At 47.6% G+C, this 15,838-nt stretch overlaps 1 protein-coding gene across 2 annotated transcripts in view; it reads right to left on the bottom strand.

The window, feature by feature from the left end:
• Positions 1-13,224, bottom strand: part of ZBTB16 (zinc finger and BTB domain containing 16) — a 226,225-nt gene extending 213,001 nt beyond the window's left edge. For both annotated transcript variants that reach the window (XM_027847312.1, XM_027847313.1), the window contains exons 1-2: positions 12,999-13,224; positions 7,822-9,187 (exon numbers count right to left, since the gene is read on the bottom strand). In XM_027847312.1, coding sequence (XP_027703113.1) covers positions 7,822-9,092 — 1,271 coding nt within the window. In that variant the 5' untranslated portion in view covers positions 9,093-9,187; positions 12,999-13,224. The remainder of the gene's footprint in view (positions 1-7,821; positions 9,188-12,998) is intronic.
• Positions 13,225-15,838: the final 2,614 nt, after the last annotated feature.

A 15,838-nucleotide genomic window follows, 5' to 3' on the forward strand; every position in this document is an offset into this window, starting at 1 on the left:
GGAGGGACTAATGATATTCCAATCCAATCCAACTATCTCCAAGGTACTGGGTTAAATACTAGAAATACAAAGTAAAAATGAAAAACAGGGCGATACCACATACAGACAGATAAATCATGTACATGATAATTTGGGGAATGAAAGAACACTAACAGCTATCTAGGATTGTGAGAGGCTTCTCATAGGAGAAAGCTAATGAGCTGAGCCTTGAAGGAGGTCAAGGGATTCTAAGAGGTAATAGACAAGGGTAACATTAATTTGTGAATGACTGAACTATGTATGAGAGAAGTTGAGGTCTACCTACCTAACCTTTAACATAGTTGTTGGTAGAGACAAGAAGCCTGGATCCACAGAACTATCTCCGGTGCTTCTACAATATGGCTTTCCCTACAGTTTCCCCAGATCCTTTTCTTTCGAACACCGGGTCTTCCCATCTTGCCTGAACTAGTAGCCTCTTATGGACCCAATCCCAATACTGATAGGTGACCTGGTAATCCTCCATTCTCAGGGGCTCACCACATTAATGCTGGATTTAGCACAAACATCTAATGGGCTTTATCTCCGAACTCCCGAACTCAAGCAATCCACCAACCTTCATCCTCCCCCAGGAGCACAATTCACAGGCTTGCACCAACATGTCCAGCCCCAAATCTTTTCTAAGAGAAGCCAGGGATATGGCAAACTGATTAACCTAATGTCTGCAGAAGGAACAAGATAAGGAAGGAGCTTGGGATCACCCCATGATATCCCAGAGAAAGACAAGACAATGTGGTGTAATGGAAAGAGCACGGATCTAAGAGTCTAAAAACCTGGAGATGCCAGGCCCCTTCCTCAGAGCAACCCTGTGAGGAAGGTAGTAGAAGTATCATTCAGTCTTTTCAGTGAGAACCATATCAACTTAGATCTATAAGGGACCTTAGAAATGGTCATCTTTTTCAAGCTCTTTATTTATAGAGGAAGAAACTGAAGCCCAGAGAGTTTGGTGCAGTGGTGGAGGCGTCGGCTAGGGTGGAATTAGTGAAGGGAAGGGGGAGATAAGTCTGCTAAGCATCTGTCCATGTGTCACAGAGATGCCAAATGGCAAAGTTAGGATTCAAACACTGGTCCTCTGACTCCACATTCCTTCCACTATATCAATGGAGATATATGACTAGATATCTGCGTGACTTTGGGCAAGTGATTTTCCTTTTCTGGGCCTCAGTTTGCTGATTTATAAAATTAAAGGGATGAACTAAAGCAGTGGTGTCAAACTGAAATAGAAACGGGGCCATTAAACCATACATAAGGATCCCTGCCAGCTGCATATTGATTTAGAAAACCACAAACTGACATTATCTATGTTTTGCTGTATTTTGATTTATTTTGTTAAATATTTCCCAATCACATTTTAATACGGTTCTGGCTACATGTCACTGGGCTGCATGTCTGACACCTCTGGACTAAAGGATATTTAACAGCCTTTAAAATAAAAAGAAAAAGAAAAACTGTGCCATGTCTATACTTGTATTGGGACAACTCAAGGCACTGAATCTGGTTGTCCAAGACAGACTTGTGACAGAGCTGTGAACATTTTATCTACTGAAGAGATAAGATGTCTCATTTTGAGGTGTTCTTTCTGCAGAAGATGGGGGTAGGGATTGCATGACTTAACCTGGGTAAGATGACTGAAGTTATGCTTCAGGGCACACAGCAGTCCATACCCAACTCCTAAGTTGGCCCTTACCTGACATCCTCTCCTAAAGGCTGTTCTCCATACTGCATCCTAAGAAATAGGAGCCAATCTCCAGAAGTTTGCAAAGTTTCATACAAATTACCTGTTGCACCCACATAACATTCTCCCACACCACACGAGCTCTGGAACAAGCTGCAGAAAAACTTTTCAGCTCAATTGCCTAACAGACTAATCTCCCCCTCCCTCACTATTTCCACCTTAACCACCACCAAGGCAAAGCTTAGTTGCCAGGTGACTTTCCCATACCACCACTCTACTGGATTCTTCAAGCCCCTGTAGCCTATTATTACAACCAGTTATATTGATCAAACGCAGTCAACTCTGCAATCTCCTGACACCAAATTCTCCAGTTTCTTAGTCTGTCTGACAGCTGTTGTTGCTTTTGGGGGGAGCATTTCTTTTATCATTTAGGTTTCCTAGGGCAAAGAAGCTGTTAATCCTGGTCCTTGAGGGATGAGCTAGAGGGTAAGAATCTCACACTAAAGCTCTACTTATGAATTTGCTCACTGTTTCTGAATAGCTTGGGCCACACGGCCCAAAATACCCCCAAAATGAAACAGCTCCCTTCCTCTTCTTTGTTATTTCAGTTACCATCTCCCCAAACTCTCACTGGTGTCATGAGAAGCTGTTCCATGATGGCCTACCCAACACGCACAGTCAATCCCTTCTAGACTAGAGATTTTTAATCTGAGGTCCACAAGCCCCCGAGGCGCCCACAGATTTCAGAGGTGTCTATGGACTTGGATGGGAAAAATTACATCTTTATTTCAATATAACCGGTTTCTTTTGTAGTCTTATGTATTTTAGTTATTTAAAAGTATTTATTCTGAGAAAGAGTTCATAGGCTTCACCAGACAGCCCAAGAGATCGGTGACACACNTGGTTTCTTTTGTAGTCTTATGTATTTTAGTTATTTAAAAATATTTATTCTGAGAAAGAGTTCATAGGCTTCACCAGACAGCCCAAGAGATCGGTGACACACAAAAAGAACCCCTGACCTAGACTATTAGAATAGCGTCCCGATCACTCTTCCTGCCTCTACTGTCTCTTCCCCAATCTAAACCACCCAGCTGCCAAAACTATCTCCATGTGCTATGATGATCCCATCATTACAACCCTGCTTAGGAACCTTCAGTGGCACAACAAGTCCAAAACTCATTATCTTCTCTCCCTACCCCCAAAACCCACCCCTCCTCCTAACTTCCCTATCCCTTGGAGTATACCCTCATCCTTGCGGTCATGCAGGTTTGAAACCTTGTAGCCCTCTCATCCACCACACAGAGACAATCACTTGCCAGATCTCATCCTCTCCACTCTCACTGTCACCACCCAAGTTCAAGCCCTTATCACCTCCTCTCTAGACTCTGCCATCGCCACTTCACTGGTGTCCCAGCCTTCAGTCTCTCCTCTCTCCAATCGAATGTCCACACAATTGTCAAAGTGGTATTTTTAAAGCACAGGTCTCCACCATGTCACCACCCTGATCTAGAAGCTTCAGCTGGCTCCCTATTACCAACCACTGGAATCCAACACAAGTTCCTGTCTGGCATTCAAACCCCTTCTACTCCCCTTTATCGGTTTATTACATATTACTCACTTTCATGCCTTCTTTGGTTCGGCCAAGCTAACCTTCTTTCTGTTCCTCACATACAACACTCCATATCCCATCTCCATAACCTTGTACAGGCTGCCCCTGAATGCCTCCTCCTTCTAGCTATTAGTGTCCCTCCAAAAAATTACCCTTTATTTACTTTTGTGTATTTTGCATATGTTATGTATACACATGTCTTCATGGACAAAATGTAATATTCTAGAGGGCAGGGACTATTTCATTTCTGTTTTTGTATCTCTAATGCCTGATATGTCATAGTTACTTTAAAAGTCACTGTATTGATTTACTGGATCCTAGTGCCTGCCAAAATAAAACAGAAATGTGTCATCCTAACATTCTAGAGTCCCCACCATACCTTTCCAGTCATCTCACGCTATACACCTTTACAAATTCCACGCTGTGGCTAAACTCATAATCCTGGGTTTCCTCTGGACTCTGCCCCTCAGAATGAGGCCTGAACTGCCCACCACCTCCCAATTCTGCCTCCTAGTTGAAAAGAGCTTCCACACTGCCAGGAACTTCACAAGTGATCGTTGATGGGATTCTATGAAGGAAATGCAGAGAAAAGGTGAGGCAGCTGACTGGAACAGGCCTTGATCGCTGGCCCATCCGGCTGTATCTACAGAATTCTGTTCTGTCCTGCACATCCAAGAGAGGAAGCATGACAGGCTGAAGCACAAACAGCAGGGCTGTCAAGCAGGATGGAGAAGGGACTGGAAACCAGACCACATGAAAACTGGCCGAAGTAACTAAGGACTCTTGGCCCAGAGAAGAAAAGTCACAATTGACATCTTCAGCATATAAAGGGCTATCGGAAGAGGGATGAAATTTGTTCTCCTTGGCTCTGTTACTAGATGCAATGAGAAGTGGGAAGTAATCAGATTTTGGCTCCACGTAAGGAAGACCTTCTAGAAAAGGAGAGCTGTCCCATGAGACTGCCTTGGAAGGTGAAGGGCCTGAACATAGGGCACGTTGAAGACTCCCCGTTGGGAATGTTATGCAGAGGATTTCTGCATTATATGAGAAACTGGGCAACAGGAGGCTCGGATAACTCTTTGATTGTATATCACCCACCTTCTAATCTGGGGTTTTTCACTTCTATTGGCTCGTTCCTTATACCCTTCAAGCAGCCTAGAATGCACTCCTCCTCTCTGAAGACACTCTACCTTCAAGGCTCAACTTAGTTGCCACCTCCTCCATAAAACCTCTCCTGAGCCCCTACAACTGAAAAGGATCTCTGCCTCCTCAAATTTCTTATAGCCTAGATCCCTCTCCATTGAACTTATAGCACATTCTCAGCACTACAATCCAAAGAAACCTTCCCCACAGCACCCCACCCACCCCTTTAGACTGCAAGCTGTACGAAAGCAGGGAATCCATCTTATCAATTTTTGTATCCTCGGTACCTAGTGGCTACTGTGCACTTCAACAAACATCTACTGAACTGAATGCCATGTTTTCCCATGAGGAGAGGAAGTAGAAGGAAAGCTCACGCTGAGGACAGGACTTGGAGTCACTGTACCTGTGTTTAAATCACAGATCTACTTCTCATTACCTGGGTGACCTTGGGCAAGAAACTGAATATCCCTGGATCTCAGTTTCCTCATCTGTAAAATAAAGGGGTTGGACCAACTGACCTCGAGGGTACCTTCTAACTTTAGACATGATGCCACAGCCAACACAAAGTATGATGTGGCTCCCATGTAGTGACCCATCCCCTTTTTGGAGTAAGAGAATCTTTAGCATGCATCACCAGCAAGCAGAGGTCCAAAAGATTCTCCACTATATTGCACACACATAACACGAAGTAGCATACAATGGGGCAATCCACATGAGCATACAACTAGGTCTCTAGCAAGCTTTAGTCTACGCAAGGGAGAAGTCAAGGAAACCTGACATAAACCAAGATGGAAAGACAAAAAGAGATGGCTTCTAATGGGGAGATACTGAATATAGGTAAACTTTGGCTTGATGTAAGGAAAAACTTTCTAAGAATTAGAGCTATCCCAAAGATGGGATGAGATGACTGGGTAGGGAATAAGTTCTCCCCCACCCTCTGGGTTCCCTTGTCCTTGTCTTCAAACAAAGGCATCTAGCCTACCTGTTGGCTATATCAGAGAGGAGATTTCCATACAGATACTAATTGAACTAGATGATTCTGTGAATCTGACTCTTTACTCTCTGGGGACACAAAAAAAAGTAGCATCAGAGCAGCAAGTACCAAGGGCATTCATTCTGTTGGGTTCTATGGGAAGACTCCATGGTATGCAAGTCAGATTGCAGTTTGGGGAGAGCAGCCTCCTAAGCATCAGTGTACCTTTAATTGCTTTGTTCATCATACAAAAAAAGGAAACCGAGGCCTAGAAAGCTGAGAAACTGTTTCCATCATGTCTTCATTTTCCATAGCATGATATATTAAATATGAATATTCAGAAAAAGATGACGAAGTTGTTTGGTGAAGTTGAAGAGGGTCATTTTTTGGAAAGTTTGAGAAAAAAAATATTTTTCTGAAAGATGTATGTGCCAAAAAGACACACCTTAGTGTTGGTTGTTATTTGCACCGACCGGAAAGGGTTGCTACATTTAACCTGAACTCAGTTGCATTTTCCATGTCTTACTTGGTGGGTCTCAAGCCTACCCATTAGGCAATATCAGAACAGATTCCGGCTGGGCTGAGATTAGATCAGGTGCGGTACACAGCCCTGGGGTGAGAAGGGTGGAGACGATTCCAATCCACCCCCACACCGGACACGCAAAGCCGCAGTGACACTATGCTAAAAACCTGTCTGAGCAACACTGGTTTTATAAGCAACTTTTCATGTCTGTGCTAGAGGCTGGGATAAAGAGGGTAGAGGTGGTAGGTAACAAAGGGTGGGGACACCACCACCAAAGCCCCAGAAAAAGAAAAAGAACGGGGGCAAGGGTTTGGAGAAAATTCATATGACACCTTTAAAACAAAGGAAAACTAGATTTCTCAAACATAAGATTAGTCTAGAGTCCCAAGAATAAAATTATATATATGTTAATTAAGACAGGATAAAAACAACACACTATTCATCACCTGTTGATGGCAAGCTCAAAACCTCTTTCAAGACATGATCTCCTTTCAAGGACAAGTGTTTTGCCCATTATAAAAAAAGAAACTGAGGTCCAGAGAGAGAAAAATGACAAGCATCATATCATGCAACACGAATCCAGAACACAGTCCTCTGGACTGTCAGGCCCAGTTTTATCAATTCCACCTGTCAGAACATCTGTTCTTCTCCACCTAACCTAAAAAGGTTAAATGGGAAAGGTCCACAAGCTGAGCTGGAATTGAGGAAGGGGTTCAGAATCTGAAGGAGCACCAGCCACCATGGAAAAAAGGGTGTGGCTAAAAAAATTTGTTTTCAACAACCTAACCTATACTGCTCTTGTCTCTGTAGCTGTCACTGGCTAAGAACCAGAGAACTTGAAACTGAATAAGACATACATACCAAACCTAAAAGGTAGCTAGATAGGTCAGTGGATAGAGTGCCAGGCCTGAAATTAGCAAGACTTATCTTCGTGAGTTCAAATCTAGCCTCAGCCACTTATGGCTGTGTGACCCTGGGCAAGTCACTTAACCCTCTTTGTCTCAGTTCCTCATCTGTAAAATGAGCTGGAGAAGGAAATGACAAACTACTCCAGTATCTTTGCCAAGAAAACCCCAAATGGGGTCATGAAGAGTCAGATGTGACTGAAACGACTCACCGATTACCACCACCACCACTAAAGCTAAGCAGGAACCACCATCCCTGCTGACCATTAATATCCAAATGAAATGAAAGCTGACCACAGAAAATAGGGGAGAAAAATCAGAGGCCCAAACATAAAAGAAGAGTGAACCTAGGGAGAAAGGAAATGCCCAGCACCATTTCTCTACTGTCTAATTCTAAGCATTTATTTAGGTGCATAGAATTATGGTTTTTGAGTCAGGAAAACCCAAGTTCAAATCTGCCTCCAATACTTACTAGCAGGGTGAACCCTCAGCAAATATATCACTTGGCCTCCCAGCCTCAGGTTCCTCACCTGTAAAATGGGGCACACCTACCACACATGGTTGCTGTGTGAGCAAATTAGCTAACATAGACGCTTTTGTTGTTGTTCAGTCATTTTCAGTCATCTCTGACTCTTCGTGACCCCATTTGGGGTTTTCTTGGCAAAGATACTGGAATGGTTTGCCATTTCCTTCTCCAACTCATTTAACAGATAAGAACACTAAGGCGAACAGGGCTAAATGACTTGCCCAGGTTCATACAGCTAGGAAGTATATGAGGCTAAATTGGAATTCAAGAAGATGAGTGTTCCTGACTCCAGGCCCAGTACTCTCTATATGCTAGCTATGATTATCTACTCTCCCCTCAGTGTGTGTCCTTCTCACTCTAGGCTAAGAAGATGAACTGGTCCTCACAGGGCCAGGAGGGATGCTAGCAGAGGAGAAAGCATGGAAGCCTACCTGTGCTGCTCCACAGCGTCATTGTCTGGAAGTTCAGCCCCACAGACGCTGCACTGCTCCCCCATGGCCCGGTTCTCAGTCTTCATGCCCACAGCCAACTCGCCCAGTTTGCTAAAGAGCTCCCTCTGGATGAAGCCTTGGGGCAGGAGCCCACCATAGGTGCTAAAGTCCATGGAGACAGCCAGGGCTGCTGGCTGCACGTGCAGGGTCGAGGACATGGAGGACGGCATGCTCAGTACCGAGTCCGCCTTGTGATTGGGAAGAACAGAATAAATGCCCAGGTGCTTCTCAGCCGAGGCGACGGAGTGCTCGGGCCGACCAGCGGGGCCTTGGCTGGCTTCAGCAGGGAGCGCCGCCTGCTCTATACTCTCCTCCCGTCCATAGTGCAGCTCCCGAGCGCTGGTGATAACACTGCTCCTGGTGGGGGTCCCAGGGCCATCCTTGCTCCTCTCCTCAGCCTTGTCGCCACCCCCACCTGAGGTGCTGGACTCGGCTGCCCCTGGGCTATCCTGACCAGGCACTTCATCCACCTGCATCATCTCTGTCTTTACCTCTGCCACCCCAGAGTGCCGCCCAACACTGGCTGAGTTAGACTCATCGGGCACCCCAGGTGGCTGCAGGGCTCCCTGGAGGAGAGACTGTCCGATGCTCATCAAGCTATCCACAGCAGCCTTGGTGGGACTCATGGCTGCCAGGCCAAAAGAAGTGGACACAGAAGGGTTCTGCTCTGCCACGGCTCCGGGGAGGTGCTGCCCGGCCACGCCAGCGTACCCACTGTCCTCGATGGAATGCTTTGAGATAAAGATGTTTTTGAGGTACCTGGCCTTTCGGTCCTCTTCCTCCTCGGCGCCACCATCCGCCATGGTGGTCTCTGTGTCGTTGTCATCCGAGGCCTGGATGGTCTCCAGAATCTTCAGACATTGTTCTTCCAGGTACTCAATCTCCAGGATCTCGGCTGCATAGAGCAGGTCATCCAGGTCCTCAGCCTTGGCTTGGAGGGTGGCTGTGTAGGCATACTCCAGGATCTGCTGGAAGGTCTTTGGCGACAGGAAATCCAAGGTGTAGTGCTGGCTGTTTCGGTGAAAAAGGATCTCAAACATCTTGCTGGTACAGGCCAGGACTGTCCGGTGAGCGTGGAACTCTTGACTGTCCACCATGATGACCACATCACACAGGGTCCCTGCCAACCGCATCTGGTTGGCTTTGCACAGCAGCCCCGTGGGGTGGCTGGGGTTCTGCAACTGGATCATGCCCATCTTTGTCAGATCCATGGCACTGTCCGGGGCTTAGGCATGAGGCTGTCTTTCCTTCTGGTCTCTGTGTGGTAGGGCAGGGTGGCCTTGCAGGGTCAGCTAGACAAAAAGGCCTAAAGGAAGAGGAAAAAGAAAAATAAAGGAAGAGAGAAAGGAGAGGGAACAGAGAGATTAATCTATAGTCCCTAGAAAGGAAGAAATTCTGAAAAAAAGTTTCCTGAGCAAGAAAATCTTAGCACATAGTAAGTGCTTAATTGATTAATTATTGATTGATTGGAGTCTAGAAACACAAGGGTTTTGAATGTGCAGGGGTTTTGAGTCTTTTCCTTTTTATTTCTTCTTTCTTACTGGAAACCTGCTTTAAAAAGCCCAAAGCCGGTGGGAAGGAAGAAAAGGTTCTTTTGCCTTCACTCCTTTTCTGCCCCTTAAGCAGGTTTACGCTGTCAGATATTGCACCAACAGCTATATAACAAGAGTCAAAATCAATTTAAATTCTGTGGCGGGGGGGGGGGCTCTTTTAAAATGTTTGGTTGGGGGGAGTGGCATTATCTTCCACAGTCACATCCAGAGATGATATTACTCATACACAAATCCTGAAAAACAGCAAGTATTTAGTCCCTCCTTTTATTCAGCACAGTTAACCACATAGGAGCTAAGATTTTCCTTTCTGGCTTCTGTAGGGGAAGCCCTCCAAGTTCCAGGACAGACCAAAGTCTCATCCTCCCATTCTTCAGTGTGGCAGCCCCAAGGGCAAAGTCCATGAGAGCTAAGGGCAGGCCCCTGCAAGAGGCCAACCTATGAATGGCTGCTGCTCTCCTCCCTACATCCCTTATCATGATCAGCCAGCTAATGTCCAGCTCTGCCCGCAATGGACATCCTTTAATTTTGAATTCCTGCCTCCTCCCTCACCCCTAGGCTAACCCTCCCCATCTCTGAAGCAGCTACATGTCATAGTAGTATAGAATGCTGGACTTGCGTTGGGATCAGGAAGATCTGAATTTGAATCCAGCTTCAGATAGCAGCTGTGTGACCTTGTACACTTAATCACTTATTTTCTACTGGCCTCATCTTCCTCATCCTTAAAGAGGAGCTAATAATAGTACCTACTTCCCTGGGTTGTTTCAAGGATAAAATGAGATAATAATTGCAAAGTGCTTAACACTGTGCCTGGCACAGAGTAAGTGCTATATAAATGTTAGCTATTATTATTATTATTATTATTATTATTATTATTATTATTATTCAGTCTCTGGCAGGAACATTTCAGTAAGCTGGAGCAGGGAGGTATGGTTTATTTAGTATAAGATACTAGGAATACACTCTGTAGCTGTATGCATTTGCAATACACATAGTAGACAGATGCCTACAGAATAATAACTACTCATATTTATGTACTTCTTTATAAATTGCTTTACGTACGACATCAGTAGCTTATTCCCATTTTTCAGATAAGGAAACTGGGATTCAAAGAGCTTAAGTGACTTAAATTCAACTCAATTCAATATGAACATTTATTATGCCCCTCCTATATACAAGGCAGGGGAAAAAAAAAAACAGATTTACCCAAAGTCACGGGGCAAAAGACAAAGCATTGTGTGTATACAATACCATAGATCTATGACAGGAGAGTGTGAAAGGAAGTATATGGATAGGTCACATAAACAGAATGTGATCAGCATGAGATATTAGTGCCATGGCCAAGAGGGAGTTTCTAAAGTACATATGGTGTATCCTGTGACCCAGGACGTCTAACCTGGGATAAAGTTTGTTCCATGGGGCAGGGTTTAGAAATTTGGGCACTGGTTATGATAGGGAAATAATGCATGACCCAGAGGTACTGTAAATCTATCTACCACTGAAGCAAAACTAAAAACAGGGGGAGATGAGAGATAAGGACTACTCAGGGTCATTAGCAGAGCACCTTGGTTTCCCAGAGTCACTTAAGTGGTGGTGGGAATGGCGAAAAGTCCCATCTCTCTTACCCCCCCCACACCCAGCTGTTGGCAATAACTGACTGAACTGGAGAGAGGCAAGGAGGAAGGACACTCCCCTCACACACACACTCGGAAAAATCTAAGGCCCCAAGGAAATTGAACCCGAGAAGGGGGTTGGGAGGTGGGGAGTGGTAAATCTGTCCAGCTAGACTTAAGGGGTTAATAAGTCAGCTATTCCTTTTTAAGGTACCTCTGTGGCCCTTAACCAGGTGGAAGGGGTGGAGGAAGCTTAAAGTATAATAGAAAGCCTTCATCTGAAAAGATGGGGCTCCCCAATGATTTAGGAGTTTGACTGAGGAGGGAGTTATTTGGTGGCTCAGGGCTCTTTCTCCTCCTAACAGACCCATTCTCTAAAAGAGAGAAAACACAACAAAGAGAGAGTACCCCAGTGCCTGTTCTCCAACCTACATTTCTGCACCCAAACTGGCCTTTGAACTGAACACTGGGGACTGGAGAAAGCTAGTGTTAACACCCGATTGAGGGAAAGCGCAGCATAATCAATCTCATGCGATTCCCCCCCCTCAAGTTTCAACCCTAGAAAACCCCATGGAAGACTTAGAAGTGACTTTAGGAAACTTGGGGAATCAACTTTTCTCGGGGAGCTGGAAACCATAAGGAAGGAGAATGCTGGGCTGAGGAATAGAGAAAAACGAAAGACCCAAGGGAGGGAAATTGAGTCCCAGCCGACTGGACACAGAAGCTCTAGCCATCTGATGGAAAGGGGAGAGAGAAGGACGGAAGATGAAAAGAAAAACACAAAAGCCACCCTCCCCCTGAAAAGCCAACAAGGGGTCTGCAGCCATCATCTCCCCGCCCCCCTGCAGTGAAATGGGTGGGTGGGAGTAGGGTAGGGGATGATTAGAGGCGACTAGAAACCCTGGTATCTAGCCAAATGAGTGTCTGCAACAAACATACACAGCCGGAGAGTCAGCGTGTCGGCTAAGTGTGAGAGTGCGTGTCTTTATGTGAGTGTGATCATTACAGTGCCTGCGAGTGTCTGCGTTTGTGTGTGAATCCGAGTGTCTGAGCGTGAGAGAATAGTGGATGCCTGTCTGCCTGCCAGTCGGCGTGCCAGTGTGAGAGTGTCTTGTGTGAGTGAGCGTGCCTGTGCGTGAGTGTGAGACAAGGCATCCCAAATGCATCAGGTGCAGCGCCACCGGCACAACCCTCCCTGCGGCCGGCTAAGAGCGCACGGAGTGCTCGGGCTCCGCGGCCAGTACCGCCGGGAGGACAGGAGAAAAGAAACGGGCTCCCGAGAGAAAGAGACACACATGTACACAGAGTCCTGGTCACTCCACGCCCCCCCGCCCCGAAAAAAAATCAAGTCACGGCAGGAAAAATAAATCCTCACGTTTCTGTTTTCTTCCCCAAAAGAAACAAAACCGAAACGCGTCCTCATCCTCACTCCCCTCCTAACACACCCAGTCCCGGCCCCCAGATCCTAGCTGCCCAGCTGGCCAGTAAATAAATACACGAATAAATAACCACAATCCTATTTCGCTCCCGCGCACCCGTCGGCATACATATGAGCCCTGACCGGCTCCCGGCTCGCCGCCTTCCCCTGACCATACAAAGCCTCCCCCACCGCTAGCCTCCCCTCAGCCCAGCCGACCGCCCAGCGCCGCATCTTACACCCAGACCCTGTCCTGCAAGGGAGGGGTCGGCAGGGGGGGAGGCAGCTGCGCCCGAGCTGACAGCCGGGGCTCTCCTCTTATTCCCCCTCGGCAGCAGCAGCGGTGGCGGTGGCGGCGGCTGCAACAACAGCAGCACTAGCAGCTTCAGCAGGGGAGAAAGGCAAAGAAAATGAGGCGAAGCCAATGGGCCAGAGTGGCCGCAGCGAGCGCGCCCCCCCCGGACCTCTCCAGCCCCCCGTGCGCCCGGGCGCGCGGCGCCGGCTAGACCGTGCGCCCCTCCCCGGCCCCCCACTCACCGCTGCCGAGCCGTGCGCTCTGGGGTGGGTGTGCGTGCCTGTGGGGGTGTGTGTGTGTCTGGGAGGGGTGTTGTGGTGGAACTGTTGCTCTCGGTATTACGGCGGCGGCGGCGGCATAGCCCGGCAGTTCGCAGTACCCGCTCTCATCGCCCTTAACTCCTCTCTGCTGTGAGGTTAGCAAATCACCACCGGCTGCGGCGCCTCCGCCGCGTCCCACGTCAACGCCGAGCCCCCTCCCCTGCGAGGCCCCGGCGCCTCTCCATCTTTAGTGCTGGCGGCCGAGCGCGGCTCCCTGCCCACAGCTGCCCCCCTTCCTCCCTCCCTCGCCCCCCCTCCCCTCTCCGGGCTCAGCCCTCCCGCCCCCTGTGCTGGCCGAGCCGGGCTCTCCTCCGCCGTCCCCTCCCCTCCCTGCTGCTCTCCAGGCTCCGGGCTTCGCCTGACATCTAGCTGCTGCTGGGGCGGCAGCGCGAGCCGCTCGGCTGCCTGGGGAAGAGGGGACCTGGAGGACGGATTGGGGGAACGTGGGGGTCCTTGAAAGAGGGAAGAAAAGAAGGAAGCCAGAGCAACACCGTCCTGCTTTGGACACCCGTTTTCAGTTTTTGCTTTTTATTTTATAGCGTCCCACTCCCCGCCACACACCCTTCTAGGCTCGAAGTTTTCTCCCAGTTTGTGTACGCGCCCCAGTTAAGAGTGTGCCTGACCCTTTCCCCCTCAATTCAGGGTATCAAGCATAATTTCCCCCAACCTTGCATCTCTAGTTTTTGCTTCTAACCAGTTTGTAGTTCCCCCCTCTTGCTCCCCTGCTTTCTCTCCGATCCTCCAGGGTTGAAAAGCTGTCTTCCAGAGCCGATTTTTCTGACTTGGGTGGGCAGTGGGAGGGGAGCAGGTGGAGATCTCCGAATAGGGGAGAGTGGGGGGGGCGAGGTTCACGAAACCCCTGCCCCAATTCTCCGACTCCGATCCTGCGAGGATCAGGAGTAGTTTGGGGCCAGAGGGAAACTTGTGGCTCTGCAGCAGCGTCCCTCAGGGTCTCTAGCTGGGAGGGAGATGATTTCTAGGCTTCCTCCCCCCCACGCTCACCAATCCCCTGTCCTGTCCGAGCAGGGCAAAGTACTTGAGATGATACTGACGAGGGACCCAGAAAAGTCGGCCCCCATTTCCCCAGATGGCGCCCTAGTTCCTTAGGGGACAAGTTGAGACTATAACCCAGTATTGGGCAGACAATGGAAGTAAATCTGGTCCCTCCGCGGAGGTTAGCATACACCCCTCAATCCCTGGCCTCTCCTTCCTAGTACCCTTTGGGTAATCTGGTGAGAGACTTGCCGAGGGCCAAGAAAGGGGAGCTGTTCCTGGGGTCTCCTGCTGAGGCTGCTGACAGTAAACATGAAATAGCAAGTGATGGGGACTGGCGCCCCCAAATATGCTGGAGCGGGGAAGAGGAGTGCACGGCAGTCCCGAGGAACCCGGGCATCCCAGACCTAGCGTTAAAGGGGCGCTAGCAAGGTGAGCACGCTGCCCCACGGCTGTATACACCTTGGACAAGGTTTCGCGCGATGAACGCCTCCCCACGATCTGTTGTGGACACGCGTGTGAATGGAGCCAGGTCATGGATTTTATTTTTTTACCCAGGATGCATACATACACAGGCATATACACATTCGTGGTCTCCGAACCCTATACATCGAGCCTAGGGCTCTTGCCCTCACACTGCAGGGAGACAAAATGGAACAGAGGAAGAAAAGCGGAGAGAAAGATAAAAATCCGGAGCCTAAACACCGACCCCCCACACACACACACCCTCCCAGCCCCCAGGTTCTTTTCAACTCTGGAGTTTGCTGATATCTGGACCCTCGTGGGCTTCTTCAAGGTCAGGAACCCTGAATCAGACCCGAATTGGCCTCATCCTGGTCTTCTGCTTGACTAGGTATCATAAGAATAATACTAACACATTTTTGTAGAGCTTTAAGGTTTACCAGGCACTTCCAGCGTAGTCCGAAATTAGAAAATCCGGGTAAAAAAACATCCCGTCCTCTTTCTCCTCTTACAAGGACGGCAAAGAAGTGAGGCTTTCTAAATAAGAATTGGGAAGTGATCAGATAGAAGAAGAGGATCAGTTAGAGATTTAAAGATTAAATTGCATTAGACTGTTGGTTGAATTGAATTGACTATCATTCCTTAGACTGCATTACAGTAATACAGGTAATATCAAATTATATCGTTATTAATAGTGGTGTATTGATGTTAATACTGTTTTATAATTCAGTGTACTGCCAACTAATAAAAAATGTCCCCTCGTTCTAGCAAAAGTTGGTGAGTTGGGTGAGAGTGAATGGAGGAAGGGTTTAACTGGAGAGCTAATAACACAATGGTGAGTGAGAAGACGAGGAAAGAGAAGAGAGAGAAATGCACCTTCACTAATAGGGTGCATTTCATTGACTGCAACCACAGAAAAAGAAGACACCTTCCCCATCCCCCTTTAAAAAAAAAAAAAAACTTGTTGAATTCACTAATACTGCCTAGCAGCAATTGGAAATAAGTATCTAGATGTCCCCATTCACTCAACCACCTTTTAAGAGCAGAACCGCCTGAAAAACACATAATTAACCTCAGATCATAATCTCCCATTAATCCTCAAATGAGCAAAGGAGAGAATCACTAGAAACAATAGACAAGTGAGAACAATCTCACCCCCATTTCTTTTCCATTCCCCCACCTCCTCCCCAAATTCACTTTATGTGAAAAATCTCCCTTGCTTCATAAACTCTGCCCTTTAAAAAGCCTAGCCCTTGTTAGTAAGTGTTAAAGAGAGATTAATGCCTGAATTTAAGAGGTAGAGAAGG

The sequence above is a fragment of the Vombatus ursinus genome, unplaced genomic scaffold (genome assembly GCF_900497805.2).
Source record: "Vombatus ursinus unplaced genomic scaffold, bare-nosed wombat genome assembly UNPS02015398.1, whole genome shotgun sequence".
NCBI lineage: Eukaryota > Metazoa > Chordata > Mammalia > Diprotodontia > Vombatidae > Vombatus > Vombatus ursinus.